At 40.0% G+C, this 21,930-nt stretch overlaps 2 protein-coding genes and 1 non-coding gene across 3 annotated transcripts; 2 read left to right on the top strand and 1 right to left on the bottom strand.

The window, feature by feature from the left end:
- Nucleotides 1-289: 289 nt before the first annotated feature.
- Nucleotides 290-376, bottom strand: trnan-guu (transfer RNA asparagine (anticodon GUU)). Its single transcript has one exon. It is a non-coding gene; the product is annotated as a tRNA-Asn (tRNA).
- Nucleotides 377-2,508: 2,132 nt separating this feature from the next.
- rab36 (RAB36, member RAS oncogene family) lies at nucleotides 2,509-7,319 on the top strand (the record flags this gene model as incomplete). Its single annotated transcript, XM_054627592.1, has 11 exons — nucleotides 2,509-2,627; nucleotides 3,333-3,416; nucleotides 4,340-4,431; nucleotides 4,517-4,591; nucleotides 4,901-5,002; nucleotides 5,090-5,154; nucleotides 5,278-5,329; nucleotides 5,897-5,978; nucleotides 6,064-6,154; nucleotides 6,244-6,357; nucleotides 6,442-7,319. Coding segments are annotated over 11 exons (938 nt in total), but the record flags the coding sequence as incomplete, so codon positions are not given.
- Nucleotides 7,320-7,691: 372 nt separating this feature from the next.
- LOC129116979 (GATOR complex protein DEPDC5-like) lies at nucleotides 7,692-21,535 on the top strand. The gene is given in 28 exon segments (XM_054627590.1): nucleotides 7,692-7,764; nucleotides 8,354-8,421; nucleotides 8,521-8,608; nucleotides 8,707-8,753; nucleotides 8,841-8,926; nucleotides 9,006-9,089; nucleotides 9,177-9,226; nucleotides 9,403-9,472; nucleotides 11,112-11,190; nucleotides 11,305-11,366; nucleotides 11,445-11,514; nucleotides 11,599-11,671; nucleotides 12,085-12,188; nucleotides 12,298-12,372; nucleotides 13,338-13,472; nucleotides 13,596-13,657; nucleotides 13,734-13,807; nucleotides 15,594-15,663; nucleotides 15,775-15,891; nucleotides 16,776-16,842; nucleotides 17,095-17,295; nucleotides 17,972-18,086; nucleotides 18,190-18,281; nucleotides 18,939-18,995; nucleotides 19,976-20,026; nucleotides 20,029-20,125; nucleotides 20,948-21,108; nucleotides 21,372-21,535. Coding segments are annotated over 27 exon segments (2,370 nt in total). The 5' UTR covers nucleotides 7,692-7,764; nucleotides 8,354-8,363; the 3' UTR covers nucleotides 21,497-21,535.
- The last annotated feature ends 395 nt before the right edge of the window (nucleotides 21,536-21,930 follow it).

Here is a 21,930-nt window from a genome sequence, read left to right as displayed (position 1 = left end):
GCCAACATTCACCTATTATGTCACATGCCACACCAGACACAATAAAACACTGGATCTGTTCCATGCCAACACCAAGGAAGCAGGGCAAAAACAATTACAGGATGAAAATGGAGGATCAGTTGCAGCAGAAAAACATCAATGGGGTCTGGAAGGACCTCAAGACAATGTCTGGCTACAAAGGACCCAACCCACAGCCTGTGGGGGACAGCATTTCCTGTCTGCTTTTACCGGAGACCTCTGGTCCAGCCGAACCCAAAGGACCTCCTTTTTACAGCGCAAAACACTTTATCTTCCCTGGGTGGGCTTGAACCACCAACCTTTCGGTCAACAGCCGAACGCGCTAACCAATTGCACTAACCAATTGCGCCACAGAGACTTTTGTCCCATACCTCGGAGCTGTATTTTTTTTTTAATTTAATTAAATATTTTCATACTTAATTAAAAACTTAAATGCAAAATGATCAGACTTTCTGATTTTTTTTAATCAATTTAGACAATGTAATTATGTATTATAAAATATTAAATCATGATTTCATCTCAATATGATTCCATTGAAGCTTTATCATCTTATTTAATAGTCGCCCAGCCCTAGCTATGCAATACATCACATCAATAAAGCATTACAGAGCGTGGTTTTATACTGTATTAACTGTAATATAGTGACTGTAGCAATAAAAGTAGTAACACACACTGTAGCAGTAATAGCACTAGCACTTACAGCACCAAGACCAGTAGTGTCAGTGAAGAACAACTTTCTTATGCAATCATTTAATCAATAAATCAAGGCCTGTAACAGACCGCACTGGATCAGCAAAACAACAAACAAAAAATTCAACATACAGAAATGATCATATAAATTATGAAATGACAATATGCAATTTCTGATAATGTCCCAATGAAGTGATCTACACACATTTTAACGTTTTAGCTAAATTACAGTTTACCTTTTAAAAATCCAAAATCACGCTGAACCCGCCATTGGCTAGCATTAACGTTACATGAACGTTACATTAACGTTACATGAACGTTACATTAATGTTAGCCGTTAACAGCCGTTTTCAGGACCGAAGATGGCCTGCGGATTAAATAGTAAAGAAATATGCTTTAATTCTACTTTGGAAGATTTTTCTTGGGACGACTTGCGTGATAACTGTGCCAAATCTAAATGAGTCCACTTTATTAATTTATTAGGCAAGATGTTTAATATTACAGCAAAGCTTTTAAGCACATCTTCTGTTTGCTAGCATGACGCATTACCGTTAGTTACCGTTAGCTACAGTTAGTTACCGTTAGCTACAGTTAGTTACCGTTAGCTACCGTTAGCCTATCAAGCGAAGGGTGATGAAACATTAGCATTACCTGCGTTCTGTTCTTTCCCAAGTTCGAAAGACGTCTCAAACGCAAAGGAACTGGCGAAGGGTTCTTAACACAGCTTACTGCGAAATGATGATAACAGATCTCAGTCTTTACCCAGTTTACACATTGTAAGATTGGGATATCGACCATAGGTCTCGACACGCACTTCGTGCTCGGTGCGCTGCTCGCCAGTTCCCAGCATCCCAAACCATCGACTGTGACACATGACCTGAGGGGCGTTCAGGCGCTGGCGGTGACATTGTTGCAATTTAAATGGGTGTCCGTTACTTACAGTGTTATTAATCGTGTTTTGTTTGACTATACTGAAGGCCAGGTTTAACTTCGCCTGTCTTCTGTTATGGGTATAACCTAGGCACTTGGTCACTGATTAGATGTTTAATTTCACACATTAGTTCGTTTTCATATTATAAAGCGAAAATAAGTATTACTGAGTTGTCAAAAGGGATTTTATGATGTTAGGAAATAATTTGAACTGAGAAAAGCACACATAGACATATAATAGTAGTGGCAATGTTTTTCAACAGATTTTTAACTGAGAGAGAAGAAATACATTTTAATTTAATACAGTATTATTTAACTGGATCATTTCACTGGGATTTTTCGTTTGCACACCATCGATACTGTTTCACCACAAGGTGGTGCCATTAGTCTACAAAACTTTGGATAAGAGGAACTAACAACAAATATTTCTCCACGTGCAAAATGTTTGTGCAACATTCTTTAAAAAAGCTGATTCAATTAAACACTGCACTGACAGTTCACACATAAATAAATAGGTGCTTGAAATCGTTTTCAGGATGCCAAAAATGATGGACATTTTTTCCAGGAGACATGAGGATGTATTTATGAAACCCAATTCAGTTCTTATTTTGCCACTAGCGTTATGTTGTTGTTACTATTGCTATCACAGGTTGGCATTTGTATAGCTGTACCAGATACGGCTCAGTAATCATATTTTGTGCATTACATGTCATCCTGTAATTATTGCATATAGTGAACTGGTAATTTTTGATGGTATAGATATTAGAGTGGGAATAAACTATTATTTGCTTCGATGGTGATCTTTGGGCCCCTGTGTTGACCCTTACATTTAACCACATGCAATAAAAGTCCAAGTATCACGTGACACAGGCGCTACAGTTTGGTTGTCACGGAAACCAGCCCCTCATCAAACAGCGGCCACACTAGCAACTGCAGCAAGCGACACCGTCAACGAAGTCGAGGTAATAATTGTCGACATTTCGTCTGTGGTGAGTACAAGCTATTCCCAGTCTTCGTAATTTGAACCACGGGGTAAAGTAGTGCCATTAAAAGAGGATACAATGCGGCACCTGTGAAATAATAGCTATTGGGAGCTGGTCGTGGGATCTGACAGCGTCACAGATAGCTGAACAACGTGTTCATTCCGTTCAGGACCTTCAAACTAAAACCTGTAGCAGTTTTTGGGGCAGGGGGAGGACATATAAAACACATGAAATCAATACAAAGCAGAACAAAAGTGGTAATACAGAATGCACTTATCGGGTGAGTAAGTATTTTCAAAATGTTAATTCGAGTTTTGTCAGTGTGCTTTTATTTTGAAGAAAATGTTGCCTTACTTCCGTCCGCATACTGGATAACTTCACTATGCAGCTGCAACCCTAGCATCCTTCTAAAACCAAATATTAGTGTGTTTTCCAGTCCGTAACAAACACAACGAAACGTTAAATATGGATGTTGTCCCTAATGAACACCAGCAACCAGCTTTGTTTTTCTGCTGCCGCTCACATTGTACACATAGTGTGTTTATGATATGTAATGCAATGAAGCTAAATGAGAATCATCATTTGGGAGCTGATCTTTAATCTGGTTCAGAGAACATTTTACCTTGTTAAAAATGAACACACACATTGCCGGAGTGCTTGGTATTAGACTTAATTACATAAGGCTAACTTCTGTTACACACTCCCTCACAGGTTGTGATGCAGGGTAACAGGAATGGGATGATTCCCTTCCCACCACCCATCAGCAGAGACAGGGTCATCTGGGAATTCCCAAAGGTATGTCCTGTTTTTTTTTCTCTGCTCTGCTCCAGTTTAATCCAGTTCCAAGAAAAATATTTTACTGTGAGATCGCTGTGGTTAAAACGGTAGGAACGGCAGTCTAGAAGGTTCATTTTATTAGAAATGTGTGACTTTGGACTTTCTCAGAAGGTGAAATAAGTGTCAGATCACAACACTAAGAAATTACAGGCTGTTGCAGTATGCTTCACAATCACCGACTCAGTCTGTATATCCTTCTGCCCTCTAAATCTTCTCAAAATAAGACATTAAGAAACTTGATTTGCACAGGAATCTATAATATTTAATAACTTAATATAATGGGGTCAGCTCACAGGTTCTCTCTGCAACCGTCAATCTTCGTTTGCCTGAGAAACCCTGGTAGTGGTTCTATCCAATATTTTGGAATACATGCCAGAACCAGAATAGTCCACAAACCAGCCCAAACACCCTCATGGAGAGCATCAAAATGCCAAATGCTGCTGGATGTGGTTCCCATTGTTCCAGGCTAACCTGTTAAAGTAAAACCCTTGTTAGGCTGGACAAAAAATCTATCATAAAAGGGAATATAAATAGGTACTAGCAGGGACTGCCTCGTGGGTTCTTGTTAGCACCCTTAGAAGGTGGAAAGTTTCTGGATAACATCTCTTGAGAGGGTTCTGGGTGGAACCTTCCAAAGGGGGGTTCTGAGTAGAACCCTTCACTGATGGTTCTACGTATTGTATAACCCTTTAAAAACTGTTCAAGGTAGAACCCTCTTGAAGGGTTCCAGGTGGAACCATTATAAAAGGTTCTACCATGAACTAAAAAGGGTTCTCCAATCAAGCCCAAGAACTTTATATGGGACCTAGTCTTGTTATAACATGTATTCAGTGGCTTTGTGCTGAATAAATGTCACTGCTATCTGGTCCTGTTCTATTTAGTGCTACACGCTTAATGCCTCTCTGCAGCTGAAGAAAGATTGGGACATTCAGGCTAAAGCGGCCTGTAAAGACGGAGCCGCTAGGCATCAGCCGTGAGTCTACCGCTTTGCGTGTCATTCTTAGCTTTGCTTGAACAGCACATGAAAGCCAATTACATCTCACTTTTCTTCTTTAAAGGTGGGACCGGCAGAGAATGTCAAAAGTGGTGGTTGTTGGAGACCTTAATGTGGGGAAGACCTGCCTCATTAACAGGTACTTTATCAATGATTAGCCAATCAAGACATAACATGCATACCTGAGACTACATGTCAAAATCACACCTGTTATACTGTTTGCATATAGTTGTTCAAAGCAGACGAGTTCTGCGGGTCAGGGGTTCCCAAAGTTTTAGGCAAGTGGAGCAATTTTTTTAATGATGCCCAGCCCTATATCACAGTTCTTTGTTGGAACTGACTGATTGCATCAATAAGACACTAAGGTATTTAAAAAAAAAGGAACCAATTCTAAACAAATCTGTATAAGTGTGTCTGACTTCTGACCACCCGTTTATGCTGTTTTCAGGTTTTGTAAAGATGTATTTGAAAGAGACTATAAGGCCACCATAGGCGTAGACTTTGAAATTGAGAGGTTTGAGGTATCTGGAGCACCTTTCTCCCTTCAGATGTAAGTAGTTTGGTTTCAAATAAGTATTTTTTCAAACATGTATCTATAGAGCACTGCCATTCATTTTGACTTTTTTTTTCTTAATAGCTGGGATACTGCTGGGCAGGAAAAATTCAAGTGCATCGCGTCTGCATACTACAGAGGTGCTCAGGGTAAGAAGTTATGTAATAACTGACGTTAAAAAGATGGTTGTGAGTCTGATGCAAGGTGAGACCAGTTGACATTTTAACAGGTGAAAACAAAAAAAAGGCTAAAACGTCTTGTTTCTTTTCCAGTCATTATCACAGTCTTTGACATGGCAGACATTAAGTCCCTGGATCATACACGGTAGGTCTGTTCATAACACAGGTCATTGGGGTTATTCTACAGTTGTAAAAACATGAATGTACTATGTTTGGGAATTCAATTTGGGGTCGACCTGTTAAATCCAATATTACCCTATCAGAATACAGCCTGCAACATCACATGTACAGCTCACTCTTATTTATTAGCATCATCTGAGCTGTAACATCAAACCTTATGTGGAGCATTTTTGCTGGACAATAGGCTAATGTAACCGTACCTTAACACTGAACAGGACATGTCAGGAAAAGACATCAGATGGATGTATAGAATAAGTGTCTTGCAAAATTTTACAGCAGTTTGGAAAGGGATCCCACGCCTCCTGGAGAACCTGGAAAACAGTTGGCCAATTTTTCAATCCTAGTAAAACCATGGAAAAGGAGAGAAAAAGGCAAATGTGCCGGAAAACCATGTCTTTTCCTGGACACTATAATTATACAGTGCTATAAACACATTATAATGCAGATTATAACGCATTATAAATTTGTCTAGAATGCATTATAGACATGGGCTTTATAGAAAGTGTTACCCAACTTTGTTTTGTTTTCATAGCCAATGGTTGGAGGAGGCCTTGAGAGAAAATGAGCCTGACTCCTGTTTCATCTTCTTGGTTGGAACTAAGAATGACCTGATGGTGAATACATTTTATATTATATGTATAGTTTGCAGATATTTACAAACACAATTTCATTCAAGTACCCAATTGTCTTGTTCTTAAGCCTTTAGATGAAAGACAGAGAACAGAAAAAGATGCCATTGGGATAGCAACAGAAATGCATGCAGAGTTTTGGGCTGTTTCGGCTAAAACGGGTAAGAAGAAAACAAGACCTCACACTTGTCAGTGTTGTATGGTAGATAAAGACAACATGAATACAATGAGAAACTGTTCTTATTTCCAGGTGAGAACGTGCAGGGTTTTTTCTTCAGAGTGGCAGCTTTGGCCTTTGAGAAGTGTGTGCTGAAGGACATGGAGAATGGGCTCCCTGCTACCATCGGACATGGAGGTAGTATCAGTAAGTATGACCTGACTCCTAAAAAGGAGATGTGTTCATAAGGCGAGGGCCGTATAAATCTACAATCAATCTTTGTCTCGACAGAATCAGATTGTGTGAACCTAGAGAAAGCCTCGTCCCAAGACATGAAGAGAGGCTGCTGCTGATGAAACAAGGAACTCTCACAGTGTGCTGTTAAGGAGAGCGGAACCAGACACAGGCTCTCTTTGAGCTTCAGCTGCAGAAATGAAAGTGACTGACCATGTTCAAATGTGCCTTAGGACATGTTCCACTAGGTTTCTCACCATTAAAGTCATCAAAACTGCCATGCATTCTATTGCAAAGGGTTCAACTTGTATGTGCTCCTGAAAGCCAGCTGTTTTAGGATTGAAGCTGACAAAAATGAACTCTTTTTGCGGATACAAAATATTATGAATTTGTCCGTTTTCATTGGAAAGCTGTCAGTATTTAATACAGAATTTAGACAATAGTAAACCCAAGATAAAACACAATACAATGCCAGTAACAAATCTGACAAATCAGTGTGTTTCATTAAAATAAGTTGAATTTATCGTATTCTCATGAAGTATTGGTCACTTCTGCAATACCTGTACAACCTCCACTATGTCCATCACCTCAGCAGTGGATAGTAGTCCCTGGACCATACTCATTTATGACATACCAATATGGCCCCTGGTGAAACCTTTGTATGGATGCTTTTGATTTTCTTTGCTGCTTTCATAGTGTTTGTTTTTTTCATACAGTATTGTTGTGGAATATGTCTAATATCTGAATATGTGTATAGGTTGTACTCTGTGAGCGAGGAAACCAAATCTTAATGTTTACTTTTAAGTAATAAAAGTGTAAATGAGTCCACTCTTAACTCTACAAATATAATGATCACGACATTATAATGTAATTTCTTAAAGTAGTATCTTGATTCATTGGAGCGAAGGCTAACTATAGCAGCTGTGCATTTATGAAACCAGTATTGTTGTCAAAGCCTATTAAAAATGCTATATCAGCTGTCTGAACTGTTCTGTCATGATAACATTCTAGATAACTAATGACTATGCAAGATTTACAAGCAAAATACCTAAGGACTTCCTTATCTACTGAAAAACACTAAATGTCTACAAAGGCTTGATGAATGAAACATTTGCCTCACATTGTAGATGTTTATGAAGTATGACCAGGAATCCAAGTACATATATGTACAATTTAAAGAAATCGTATGATATGTTTTATTTTTTATATTTAGTCTTCTAAAAGAAGTGAAGACAGAAATAAGCGGAGTGTGAAACACTCTCTGACCCGCCCTCAGCCAATCACATCACACATGTCCATGTTATGGAGGAAGTGCGGCCAGTGTGAGCTAGGTTCGTTAACGTTGGCTAGCAAACCGCTTTCTATTTCCTCCTGAAAACGGTGAGCCTAGCTTATCTAAACTATATGGATATATTTTCACCAATAGTTATTGTAACGTTGGCTGCTGGTGCTAGTTCATTTAGCCCAGTAGCTGTAAATTGTCTCAAATTGCGAAGCAGGCATTATGTCAACATCCCAGGACAGTGAGAGCCGCTAGGAGTTTGAGTTGTTGAGGACAGACTGCTTAGCTACTTCTCTCTTTATTCTATGTGGGTTCACTTGTTACTACCGATTTATTATTTTGTATTAAGTTAGTCATAAATAAAGCGTTATACCCTGTTGATTGTATAGTAGGTCTGCATGACAGAGAGCACGTTAACACTAGACCTTTCAAAAAAAAAATTCATCAAGTTTCATCAACTTTATTTGAGTCATGCAACTTTTGGATAGGTTTGCCCTGCTCACTAGTTTCTACATAAACATCCAACGTTACCTACAAGACTATAATAATAAATGTATGAAGTGTGTCGCAGCCTGGAGCGTAGGAATGGGACCCCGATAAAAGAGAACAAATACGCACCAAAGGTCATGTTTAAGTTTGCTTGCAACGTTGAGAAGTCATACATTTAATACTGATTTAAATCCCCAGCTGGTTCATTATGAAGACCAATAAGTCCTACAAGCTTGTGCTGCACAAGAAAGGTTTTGGTGGAAGTGGTGAGTAATGTCTTGCAATTCATGCAAATCACTGTTTCCCCTATGAAAGGTTTGATTTCAATGAGATTGTCTTTCAAATTTCACTTTTTCTTTGAGCAGATGATGAGTTGGTTGTCAACCCAAAAGTTTTCCCTCAAGTCAGTCTGAGAGATATAATCGAGATCGCACACCCCACTGATGAATACAGGTGAGCTTCTGTAACGAGAGGATCGCTGTTGTCTGACCATTACATATTGTTATAGTACTGAGCCTATAATCTGGTATTGTCTTTATGTGAATTCCCAGTCCCCTCCTACTGCAAGTGAAGAGCCTAAAAGAGGAACTTCAGAAAGGTAAATTAATTATCTTTTGAGAATTCAATTAGGCTAAATTGCCTAGCCTGTGCACTACTCATGATGGATATTTTTGTTCTTATCTAGAGACAATCAGTGTGGACCAGACTGTAGCACAAGCCTTCAAGCTGCGTGCTTACCAGGATGTCATTGTTAACATTGTCGACCCAAAGGTATGTCCGCTGTCTCCCTTGTGCGTCTTCACCGTTTGTCAGTTGAACAGAATCTCTCATAGTTTTCTTTTTCTGGCAGGATGTTACACTGGACCTGGTGGAGCTGACGTTCAAGGACCAGTACATCGGCAGAGGAGACATGTGGCGACTAAAGAAGAGCCTGGTAGGAAAAGTGGAAGTTCATGTGTCTGGATATAATGTGTAACAGCACAGTTATATGAGGATTTAACTGTTACAATCTTTATTCCAGGTGAGCACATGTGCTTATGTGATGCAGAAAGTTGAGTTTGCAGGAATAAGGTACTAAGCATACATTCCATTCTCTACACTCCGTTTGCAGAAATGTATTCAGAATGACTTCAATATGGAATAAATTAGCATGTAGAAAAAGAAAGTGTTCATTAATATAGATGAGGATGTTCCTATATGTTAGCTGTCCATTGCTTTGCATGCTCATGATGTTTTCAATTCTCCAGAGCCCAGGCCAGTGAACTCTGGGTGAAGGGAGAGAAAGTGACCTGTGGGTACATCAGTGAGGACACCAGGGTAAGAGCAGGGTTGGAAGCAGATGCTGAAATGCATCGACAGTGCAGCACCACATGTAATTAAGTTTTCATCTAACGGTGATATTGGATGGTATTGTTAGTAAAGTTCACCACAGATTTGTACTGTTACTAGGCTACATTTAGAATGAAGGCAAAAGTGGCATGAATCAGCTTTTTGTTTTTGCACATATGTGACTCAGATGTGTTATTTTGTGAACAGCACAAATCACATGGAATCTGATCTTTTCACTCACCTCTTATTTGGGACACATATATGTGGTTCTCCAACAGATACAGGTCTGGTTTTATGAAGAATCATCTTGGCATTCATTTGACTTTTCCGTCACTCTAGATCGACATTCAGCTCTGGCGGGAGTCACGCAGTGATTACAAACGTGGACACGATCCCACCACTTCCAGCTCAGACTACACATCCACTCACACCTCAGCACAAGAGTAACAGACGTTGATCCAAGTCTTTGTTCTTGTTCTTTGGTTCGTGCTAGTCAGTTCAATAATCTGATATTGGCCACATTTCAAAAATAATGTGAACAGCCAAGCAAAACAATAATTGGATCTGAACAAAAAAAGCTAATTCAGCTCTAAGGCTAACAGTCTGAATGTAGGTTAAAAGTTTGTTTCAGTTTACGTTTTGACTCATCATACCTATGACATAACAAGGAAACTCTCTGATAGGTTACTTTTTAAATGAAGTCATTAAATACACACAGCTCTGTTTACCTAGCTTCAAGGAGGAACATTATTCACATAGAATGGGCTAAACTTAAAACTAGTGATGCACCGATCCCACTTTTCCAGTTCCGGTAGCGATACTTGGGCTTTGGGTATCGGCTAGTATCGATTACCAATACCAGAGTTTATCGAATAAGTTCTATGCTTCACTGTGTGGAAGAGACTGGGATCTTATTAAAAGGGATCATTTATAGTGATAGGATAATGTTAAATTTAACCTTAAAGGTAACATCAGGCTCGACTTGAACTTTTCTTACCTAACTTTGATAAATGTAACAAATAAATACATATATAAATTCACTGAATTGCTATTTATTATCATATTTATAAATTGTACAAAAATTGTTCAAAATTAACAACAATTCAATTTCAAGTGTAAACTTTTCAATGCAGCAACAAATTGGTCAAAACTTAAACAGAAATTGATAGTCCACTATTTAATGTATATAGTATATAAACATGAAACTGAATTGAATAGTTCAACCCCTCTTTCACTAATACCAAGCTATTTGAGTCAGTATCGCCTTTAAATTAGTTTCAGTATCACTGCACCCCTAATTAAAACCATTGCAAGAAATAAAATGACAGATATGAAACAATTTTATATATATACATATATATGTATATATATATAATCTGGACAAGCAGTATTTATTTTTTTGTCTACGTAGTGTTGGGCACAACAACTTATAGTGCATTCAACACATAATGTGAGTTTGGGCTGTAGTGGTTGGGTGGTATGTGTTTCAACTGGAGACCTCCTTTTTAAGTCTTAACATAAACATGTGGGCCTGAATGCCCTTGTTTTTTGACGTTTGCCATCAAATGGTCTTTATAGTATTTATTCATGTTATTCATCATTCATTTCTTGTGACCTTGTGACACAGGTGGTGTTCAGATCTACATCTGCAATGGTGTACATCTTTATCCAGATGAGTTGTGAGATGTGGGACTTTGACATCTACGGTTAGTTGGACCTCTCTGATTGTTCATCACACTTTGAAAGCATGTTTGTGTTTGTTTTTTTCAGTTACATGAAGGCTGTATCGAGAATGTCTTATAGGAATGTTTTGCTCTCAGGTGATCTCTACTTTGAGAAGGCTGTAAATGGTTTCCTGTCTGACCTTTTCGACAAATGGAAGGTTTGTGTTTTTTCTTTTATAGTTTGGCTTTTGTTGTTAAAATGTAAAACAATAACAGTGTTTTTAATGTTAAAACAGGAGAAGAACTGCAGTCACGAGGTGACAGTTGTACTTTTCTCCCGTACATTCTACAATGCCAAAACTATTGGTGAGTCTGGTTCCTATGTTGTCACAGTGAGTTATGATGCAGACTGATACATTCATCATTAATAAAAATTATAATTTCCTTCAGATGAATTTCCTGAGATTCTGAGAGGGTCCATCAGACAGGATCACGAGGGACGTTTTTATGAAGACTTTTACAGGTGACTATAGTTACTGTTTATAACTTTTTAATTATATATCTTACTTCAGTTCATCTGAATTAGCGTATGGAGGACAGAGGTCTTTTGACGGTACTTACCTACAGTAGATGACAGTCGTCCCGCCCCCAGTTTGGAGAAACAGACAGGAGTTCCAGCACAGAGGCAAAGTAATGTACTGCTGTGATTGGATTTTAGACACCTAAGAAAATTAAAGTTTAAATTAAACACTTTTCTTTGCGCTCAGACAGCCCTTCCTGATGGTAAACTGAAGCAGTTATATCCATCTATGCTCTCTTCAAAGCCATGGGACTCCTTCTGACAATAACCTGTAACTTTACCTCACAGAACAGGGGCGCTGCCTCTATTAGGTACAACACTAATCCGAACTATCCCTTTAACTGTTTTGTAATCAGGGTGGTGGCTCAGAATGAGAGACGGGATGAGTGGACATCATTACTGGTCACTATTAAGAAGCTCTTCATTCAGTATCCTGTCCTGGTGCGGCTGAAAGAAGCAGGTATTGAAAGAGTTGAGTGTTTGGCTGACCAATGGATCTCTTGGTCAGGTGGTACTTGTAAATTCAAATCTTGCCTTGTGTGTCTTGTGTTTGTTTACTTTCATGCCAGATGGTTTTCCTGTTGGTTACAACTCAACTGCTGCTCAAGGAAACTACCTGGAGGCCATTAACCTTTCCTTCAATGGTAAGATAAGATAAAGATAAGATAAGTAGACTCATACCAGATTAGACTGCTCTCAGAAAAAATAATGTATTATTTTAGTCATAGCATATTTATTCAGGTATCTAAAGTTAAATACATGTAGGATTTGTTGTCATTGAAAACAAAAGGAAAATGAGAGATAAAGTAGAATGACCTGTAAAATCTTTTTTTGTCTTGATAAATTATTTAAACATTCTCCTATTTTCTTTTCTATCAGAGCCCCAAACATGGATAACATTTCCATCTGAAAGGGCTATGTTATAATTAAGATCATATTAAGGTTCAAACAGTAGTTTACGGGCCAGAGTGTTTTGGCTATGTTGTGGAAACACCCCACTCCCCCAAGTCATTTCACTTGGTGGCACATGCAGCTTGGATGACATTATATAACGTTGCTTTCTTCCCAACTAGTTTTAAAACACTGAAATAATGCTGAATTGGTTAGCATGTCAGGTTCAGTTGCTGCAGCTGATGTGCTTGCTATCTTGTTTTGCCTGCAAAGGATTACGTTTTGTGATTCACACTAGCGAGAAGCAATGGTTTCAGATGTGTGTTGGTCTTTGAGTTGTTGGATATTGACTAATAGTAGTTTTTTCAAATGCAATGCCAGAGACGGCACTTCTTTTAAATCAGGCTTCCACATAGAGGAACATGTTAGTATAGATTGTCACAAAAAATATAATCGAAAAAGTCCTGGAAAATGATCTTGAGAAAAAAGTTGGAACCATGAATATTCCATCTTGGTATTTCCATAAACAGTTCTTCCTCGTGGATCTCCGGTGGATGATTAGTATCAAATAGAAGGGATTTTGAAATAAACAATTTTTTTGGAACATGTGGGCTTGTGAAATTGTGAACCCGTCCTTTGATATCAAGAGTTAGTCTTTCACAGGTGACTAACTAGAAAAGACGAGAAGAGAAGCTGATATTCCCCTTTTCTCCCACAGTGTTTGACAAGCACTACATCAACCGTAACTTTGACCGCACCAGCCAGATGTCCGTGGTCATCACACCCGGGGTGGGAGTGTTTGAGGTCGACCGTCTGCTTATGATTCTCACCAAACAGCGTATGATTGACAACGGTCAGTGTGACAATACAAACACATGGAACTTGAATCTGAGCAGATCTATTTGACTGAGAATTAAAGGTTCATTGCATGAAGTTAACCATGCTGGTATGTTGACACATCTTTTTTTCTGTTTAGGTATTGGAGTAGACTTGGTGTGCATGGGGGAGCAGCCGTTGCATGCAGTTCCATTATTCAAGGTAACTAATTCAGAGTGTTAGTCTCTTTCGGTGCACTATATACCTGTTGGTTTCTGACGGCCATTGCTCTCTGTAGCTGCACAACAGGACGACACCTGGAGACTCTCGTGTGGGAGACGACTATAACCTTCCTCACTGGATCAACCACAGGTAAGACTGGAATGTTGCACTCAGTAGAGTGCAGATCTCTGGCAGGTGTGTCTGCAACAACCACTGCTGTATTGTGTGATTGAATTAATACAAACCACAATAGGATAACTCCCCGTCTGGACATCACACTTCATTCAAATTCCAAAACAAGCATCTATGTATGCAGGCAATAGGCTCAAAGTTGTCATATTAGACACGTCATACAATCTTGTCAAAAGCAAAATGAAACTCCCCAAGCTGTCGGCCTGCAGAGCGGTGGTTGAGTTGGGTTTGGGGAACTGCAGTGTGTGTACTGGTAGTTCCGTTAGCTGTTTGCTATTAGCTGAACACCGTTCAAAACAATCAAAGTGAGCCGCAGAGCAGCAGCGGAGAGGGATGCAGTAGTGTGTGTATGGTAGTTACGTTAGCTGTTATCCAAACACAACGTCCATTTTGTTAACTGTTACAAAACAGTTTTCCCCTTACTATGGGAGAAGAGTAGCGGCTGGGGAGCTCGAAGATGCACTCAGCTATGTTATCACTAGCGGCCCTTAGCGGATTAGTGCTCATCCAGGCTCTGGTCATCTCCCGACTGCAACTCACTACTTGCTGGAGCCCCGGCGTCGGCCATCAGACCTCTGGAGCTTGTCCAGAAAGCTGCAGCACGTCTGGTGTTCAATCGCCCCAAGTTCTCTCACACAACTTCCCTTCTCCGTTCCCTACACTGGCTCCCTGTAAGAGCTCGCATCCAGTTTAAGACTCTGGTGCTAGCCTACAGGGCAGTGAAAGGAACAGCTCCTTCCTATCTCCAGGCCTTGGTCAAGCCTTACACCCCTGCCCGACCACTTCGCTCTGCTGCCTCGGGGCGATTGGTTGCCCCGTCGCTCAGAGGTCCCTGCGGCCGATCCACCCGGTCACAGCTTTTTTCTGTCCTGGCCCCTCAGTGGTGGAATGAACTCCCCACTGACGTCAGGACAGCAGAGTCGCTGCCCATCTTTAGGCGCAGGCTGAAAACTCACCTCTTCAAGAAGTACTACCCGGAGCCTTCCTCGTAGCACTTATTGCACTCGTATTAGTTGCTGCACTTACTGTATTCGTATCAGTTCGCTGCACTTATTGAATTTGTATTCGTTTACTGCACTTATCCTATTCGTAGTAGTTTGTAGCACTTACTATATTCGGATTAGTCTGTTGCAATTATTGTTTTCATAGTAATCTGCCTCTGCACTATACTTTTGCTCTGGCTTATGCTTTGAGATGCTTGTTTAAGAAAGGAGATGCACTTATGACTTCTGGTGACTAGTAGTTCTCTTGAATACCTATGTTGAATACACTTCCTGTAAGTCGCTTTGGATAAAAGCGTCTGCTAAATGACTGTAATGTAATGTAATGTAATGTAATGTAATGTAATGTGCAAGAGTAGTGAGTGAGGGGTCAGTGGCGGTATGAAACAGGCAATAAAAGCTGTTTTGAGAAAGTGTGAGTCACCGCAACCATGAGAGGTCTTTTAGCATGCAGCCATAACTGGGCACCCAAAATATTCTGCAGTTTGCTGCAGCAGAATGAGAGATAAGCCATGGACAGACAAAGAGGTGCACAAACTCACTCATAGACGCACACACACACACACACACACACACACACACACACACACACACGAGGACACGCACACAGACACATGTGACCGATCACATGATTCTGCCGGCAGAGACAACAACTAGACTGATAAATATAATTCAAATTCTCTGCAAAGTTGAACATTGATTGATTCTATATCTTGTTTACTTCTTGTCTTTCTCGCCTGCAGCTTCTACACCTCCAAAAGCCAGAACTCTTGCAGCTCCTTCACCCCTCGAATCAAACTGGCTGGCCGCAAGGTGCATCCACATTATATTGTAGCACTTATTGTTTGACTTGAAAAAAATTATTGAAAATTATTTTTTTGTAATGTTTTAACATCTTATTCTCACAATGACCTTTTCTTCTAGATTCATGCTGATAAATTCAAAAGCAGCAAGGAACACAGTAAGTTGTTACCCCTTTATCTCTCTCACCCCTTAGCTCTGGTTCTTGACGTGGTTCTGTGTGGGATTTATGGAACCTTGGTGCTATCTAGCAAACCATCCCACGTTTCCACCAGCTTTGAGCAGAACCATTGTATTCAAGGGTGCCCTCATCAAAGGAGGGCATTGTACAATGCAACAGAAGTCAACAGTAGTAGCAAGATGGCAAATGGCATTGATTAACTTTTGTTCTGTAACAGATATTTATTTAACTTAATAAACAAGCATGGACTAACTATTAATTATGAGAATACATTGAAGACTATTGCGTGCGAGACTCTATCCTCTATTTCTAACCTGTAGAATATGACACTGATGTCGCCACCATTAGCACTTCAGGTCAAGGAAATGCTAATTTGGTTCCAGCTGGTTCCGAACCAATTTATTTATTTATTGGGGTGAAATGCTTGGAACAGTCCAAAATAAGGTGTGCAGGCTGGAACGGATCCCTTCCATGTTGGTGGAAAAAGAGGTGTATGCTATATTTAGAATATTCAACCGCTTTACCTTGCTTTCAGACGGCCATTTCCAACTGAAGTTTTTATATCCATCTTTGCTCTCTTCAAAACCGCAAGACTCTTTGACAAAAACAGTAACTCCCCCCGTAGAACACAGGAGTTGCTGCTCTACTGTTGCCTAGATTAGTTCATTTGTCTAAGTTATTGTGTGACATTTTTTGGATTTTAGTGAAATGTCTTCACAACATTTGGAATTAAATAAGGTACAGATATTTATGGAGCCAAGAGGATGAATCCTAATAATCCTAATCCTCTTTCAGCTCTATGTGGGGCGGCTGTGGCACATGAGGTAGAGCGCTTGTCCCGTAACCACAAGGTTGGTGGTTCAAACCCCTCTACCGGCAACATGCTGAGGTGTCCTTGAGCAAGACACCTAACCCCAAGTTGCCCCCCGGCACTTCATTGCAGCCCATACCCCACATTCCTCCCGCCCAGTACGAAGTCAGCAGCTCCCTGGGATACACCAGCACCAGAGGTACCTCCTCCAGATCTTAAAGGGATAGTAAGGAACCTTTGAAGTGGGGTTGAATGAGGTACCAAAGTCAGTGTATTAGATGGCGGTTGGAAAGCCCCCAGTTTTTAGAAATCATCCTTGGAGCAAAGCAATGTTCTGCTGTGGACGGGGGCAGCAGTAAAACATATTTTAGCCACTTAAAATAATCGATAGGATCCATCACTTCTCTTACTCCATCCCATTTGTCTCATTTAGTTTTTTTCTGTTGTTCAGAGTTGTTGGAGAAGATGATGGACTCCCAGAGGGACTCCAGTGCCCCGGGCAGGTTCACAGTGGGAAGTGCTGAGTCCACGTTGCACATTCGTCCAGGAGGTTACACCCCTCAGAGAGCACTCATAAACCCCTTCACCCCATCCAGAATGCCCATGAAGCTCACCTCCAACCGGCGGCGGTGGATGCACACCTTCCCTGTCGGTGAGGGGACACACAGCCTTGTGAAAACACTTGCATGCAGTCAGCAATTTAGTGAACCTAGTTAATGTTTGAATTGGTATTCTTGTTTTTATAATCACTTTGGATAATGTAGTTTGTGGTGCAAAACTGTATTTTATTAAACAGAGAGGTGGTATTTAACAAACTGCAGCCTCCAAAGCAATCGTACAGTTTAATCAATACCTCCCTAAAACAAATTCATATTTTGTAACATGTTTTGGTTATCTAGAAGGTAGAATATATTGCAGGACAACTGTATTGAATACATTTGTTTTAACTAGATGTACCAAAGAAACGATGAATTAAAGTATTTCTATTTTTGATAGCAGTGAGTAAAATTTCAGTGTAATATACTGAAGAGGATGTGATATATGATGAATGTCTGGTATTTAGTCATTGTAATGTTGAAATATGTCTAGGTTCACTTTTTTTTTCCTCCAGATTCTTCCTGTTAAGTTTGGTTTTGATATTCAGTCTTCAGAGGATAAACTGAAATGTTTTTGTTAACTCCCTCACGGCTTCTAGAACGCCAACGTCACAACTTAATACTTCCACACAAGAACGATAAACAGCTAATGGAAAGATTACGAATCAAACCAACACTGCAATGCTGGTCTTTATCCAAGCATCAGACTGTATGTGCACTGTTGTTCTTCAGGTCCTTCTGGAGAGGCAATCCAGATCCACCACCAGACCAGACAGAACATGGCCGAACTGCAGGGCAGCCAGCAGAGAGATCTGCTGGAGCTGGCCTATCACGAGGCCACTGGAAGGTTAGACACCTACCACAAAAAGAACAAAAGTTTCCCTTCTAAAGAAATATAGCTCGAAGCGCAGACGATGAGATGAATGCCTGTTTTTATGTTTTTGTTAAAGGCGAACAGCCTCCAGGCATGCAGGGGAGAATGGCCTTTACGTTGGTGGAGGGATGGAAGAGTTGACCGGAAGTCCAGGGAGCAACAACAGTGGTGATAAGTCTACTGAAAAACACTGTTCTCCTGAACCATACTGAGTATTTTAATTGCACTGGGTGATATGTTTGTCTTTTAATCTGCCACTGAAATAGTCCCAAACAAATGCCCTATGTGCGCCTGTTTGAGTTACATTTGTTAAAACTACAGCAGGCAAGCTGTTTTAGGAAATGATTGACTGACACTATATATTTATGAACTGAACAAAGATTTATGTCTTCAGTAGGAACCAGTGGGCTTTATGTTGAGAGCCAAAGAAAGAGTAGGGAAGTCAAAGTATTGAGAAAGGGACTAACACATAGTTGGTTTGGGTCCTGGAATTCTTTGACGATAAGAAGAATATGCCAGCTATATCCTTTAAGAAAGAAAATGACAAAGGAGCCATGTTCAGTTAAAAAAAGGAAAGCTATAAACTGAAAAGGAGAGAGAAAGATTAATCAATTAATTGATGGAAAGAAACAAATTGCTTACTATTCTGACAAAAGATCAATTGTTTAAGTCATTTCTTAAGCAAAAATGCCATAAATGATCAGGTTCCATCTTCTCAAATATGAGGATTTGCTGCTTTCCTTTGTCATACATGATAGAAAATGAAATATCTTTGGGTTTTAATAAGAACTCTTAAAACATGAAGATACTGTTATCTCTGTACAGGTACTTTCACCAACCGCGGCTCCTCATTTCAAGACTCCCTCAGTGGTGCCGATCCAAGTGAGTCCATCTTTCCCCTACAAAAACAAGATCACGTCAATCACTAAGTCGCAAACATTGTCATGCAGCCATACCTTAGGATCGGGTTGATGCTTTTAATCACCAAACTGATATGCCAATAAACCGTCAGAGGTGTCTTTAGCCTGTGAGGGCTTATTCAGCTTTGCCAAGCAGATTTCTCTGGGCGTCCGTCTCCAGGGGTCGCAGGTATAAAGGACTCTTACAGGTCATGTTGTTCGGGGTTACCCCTCCTCCTCCCTCTTTATCCTCACTGTCTCTGTCCCACTCTTTTCTTTCTATTTCTCTGGGCCTTCTGTTGATCTCGATTCTCATGATGAAACATTCAATTCCTTCTGATTAATTAGCCCTACCATCATTTTCCTTCACCATGACCCGTTTGCACTCAACAAACCTTGTATATCTCACTCCTGCATGGCGGTATGCATCGTATATTTCTCTTGATTGACTGTAAATTGTTTTTTCTATCAAACAAGGCTCTCTCGCACGCAGTGTTTAAGAGTTTGCGCACTCTATGTATGTTTGCACGATGTGATTTCTCTGCTTCAATTCACTCAGTCACTTTACAGTTCACACCTTTGCTGAGCTCAGGGCACATTTTTCACTTCTTCCCTGTGAGTGATGGCGATCACAGACTGTCACAGGGCCACAATCTGCATGTCTGATCACTGCACTACGACCAAAGGCTCCTCAGGAATCACCAGCAGGGGCGACAAGGCCAGTGAAAGTAACATGTTCTGTTTTTTCTTCCCCTCTCTTCTACTTTCTTTGTTTTTGTTCGTATCTTCATCTTCACTCCTTCTTTTCCATCTTCATGTCTTCATCCTCTCCCTTCCTCTCTTTACTTCTCACCCCGCTGTGCTTCCCCTTCCTCTGTATATCCAGCCCCCCTCCCCACACACACACACACACGTACCTCTCCACTCTGGGTACATGCATTTGTCTTTGTTGTGGGTATTTTTCATTGCTGCTGTCTGTGCCCAGCTTCTGCTGCACAGTGGGGGTGGACTGGAAGTGCCCCTCACCACCGACTACTTCCCCGACCGCCAGGCACTACAGAACGACTACACCGAAGGCTGCTACGACCTGCTGCCGCACAGTGACCTGGAGAGGTACGCAACATCCCGTCTTTAGAGTAGAACTGTCTGTAGTCGGTCATTTAGTGCTGGCAACCGCCTGACACTCAACAGCTGTCCATAAATTCATAGGCCCAAGTGGGAGACATGTCTGTTCATGGTTGATTTTCTTACTAAAATGACTCTGAACAAAGTGGAATAATCTTGATTAGAGAAGAGAAAAAAATATCAAAATGTTGGGACAATAGTAGAAGGCACAACTTGGTGCTGAAAAAAGCATCTTCATGTTTCTGGGGAAAAATCTTTTTATTTATAGTAAATAAGCTGAAAGAATAGTTATGAATACTATATTCCATTACTGTCTATATATATATATATATATATATATATATATATATATATATATATATATATATATGTGTGTGTGTGTATATATATATGTATATATATATGTGTGTGTGTGTGACTATAAAGGTAATTATTTAGCTCCTGTAAGTGTTATACATCATATATTTTATTATTGGGTTGTTATTAGTGATGCATTTAATGTAAATGCTGTAGGTGATAAATCAAAAAGATACTAGAAACACAAATACCGCATGGGCAAGAGGAGTCTGATAGCCTCCGCGGCAGGGAGTGTAGAGCATTAGTTTATGTAGAACAGGAACGCCCAGTAACAACTGTCTTTTTATTTTTTTAGCAGAATCACTAAAATGATGTCCAGAATCACTAAAATGATGTCCTGTAAAACCAATAAAACATATCATATCACAAATTCCTTTGAGTGTGACTTTAGCTTAGCAGCATTAAGCTAATCAAAGGATCAGGGATCAGACCATGTGTTGATCTGTTTCTCAGGCGGGAAGACGAAGCCCCAGTGATGAGTGCGTCTGACGTGTTTGAGGAGTTTATCTGTCAGAGGTTAATGCAGGGCTACCAGATCATCGTCCAAACCAAGAAAAGGAAACCACAGCCCACTGTGGCCACACCACTTGGCAGCAGTCCTCTTTATTCTAGAGGTAAATTCATGTTTCATATCATTTGTTTTGTTTATACATATAATCATTGACATTTTGTCATTGTCCACTGTATTCTCACATCAAATTGTAATCATAAATAATTTCTCAGAGTAAGTTTGTGATTGTTAAGTTATGACTTAAGTCTTATTATTAATTGTAGTTGTTTCCCCACAATGCCTTTCAGCAGCTTTTAAAAGACGTGTTAGAAAGCATCAACAGAGCCATGGTGACTGCATGTGTCCTCTGTCTTCTTGGTGTTTCAGGTTTGGTCTCTCTGCGTCGAGCAGAGGAGGTGGAGACGGTTTACTGGCTCAGTATGGGCCGGACCTTCCATAAAGTTTGCCTCAAGGACAAGATCATCACTGTTACTCGCTACCTGCCCAAGTGAGTACACCTGGAAGCCCCAAACAGCAGTAAAACTTTACTCTAGACAGCTAAAAATCAATATCAGTTTAAGTGTAAGACCAACCGTGCCTTAAAACAGCAAACAGCAGAAACTCCTTTGTCAATGGGTACAGAGCTCGGATATTGGGCTGATACTGACTCAAATAGATCTATTCAATTCAGTTCTTTGTTTACACGCTTTATACATTATATACTGGAATTTAAATTCCCATACAAATTTTGACCAATTTGTTGCTGCATTAAAAAGGTTTAAATTTCAATTGTAATTCCTTTTTATTTTAAAGATGTTTCTCGTGTACCATTTATTGTTCTAATAATAATATAATTCAGTACATTATATCTCTGTATGTATTTGTTACATTTTGTTTTACAAAGTTGGTAAAGCAATGTTTTTGAACATTGTCCAAAATTTCAGTT

Source organism: Anoplopoma fimbria, unplaced genomic scaffold, assembly GCF_027596085.1.
Source record: "Anoplopoma fimbria isolate UVic2021 breed Golden Eagle Sablefish unplaced genomic scaffold, Afim_UVic_2022 Un_contig_9377_pilon_pilon, whole genome shotgun sequence".
Taxonomy (NCBI): domain Eukaryota; kingdom Metazoa; phylum Chordata; class Actinopteri; order Perciformes; family Anoplopomatidae; genus Anoplopoma; species Anoplopoma fimbria.
This window is presented reverse-complemented; position numbering and strand designations above follow the sequence as displayed.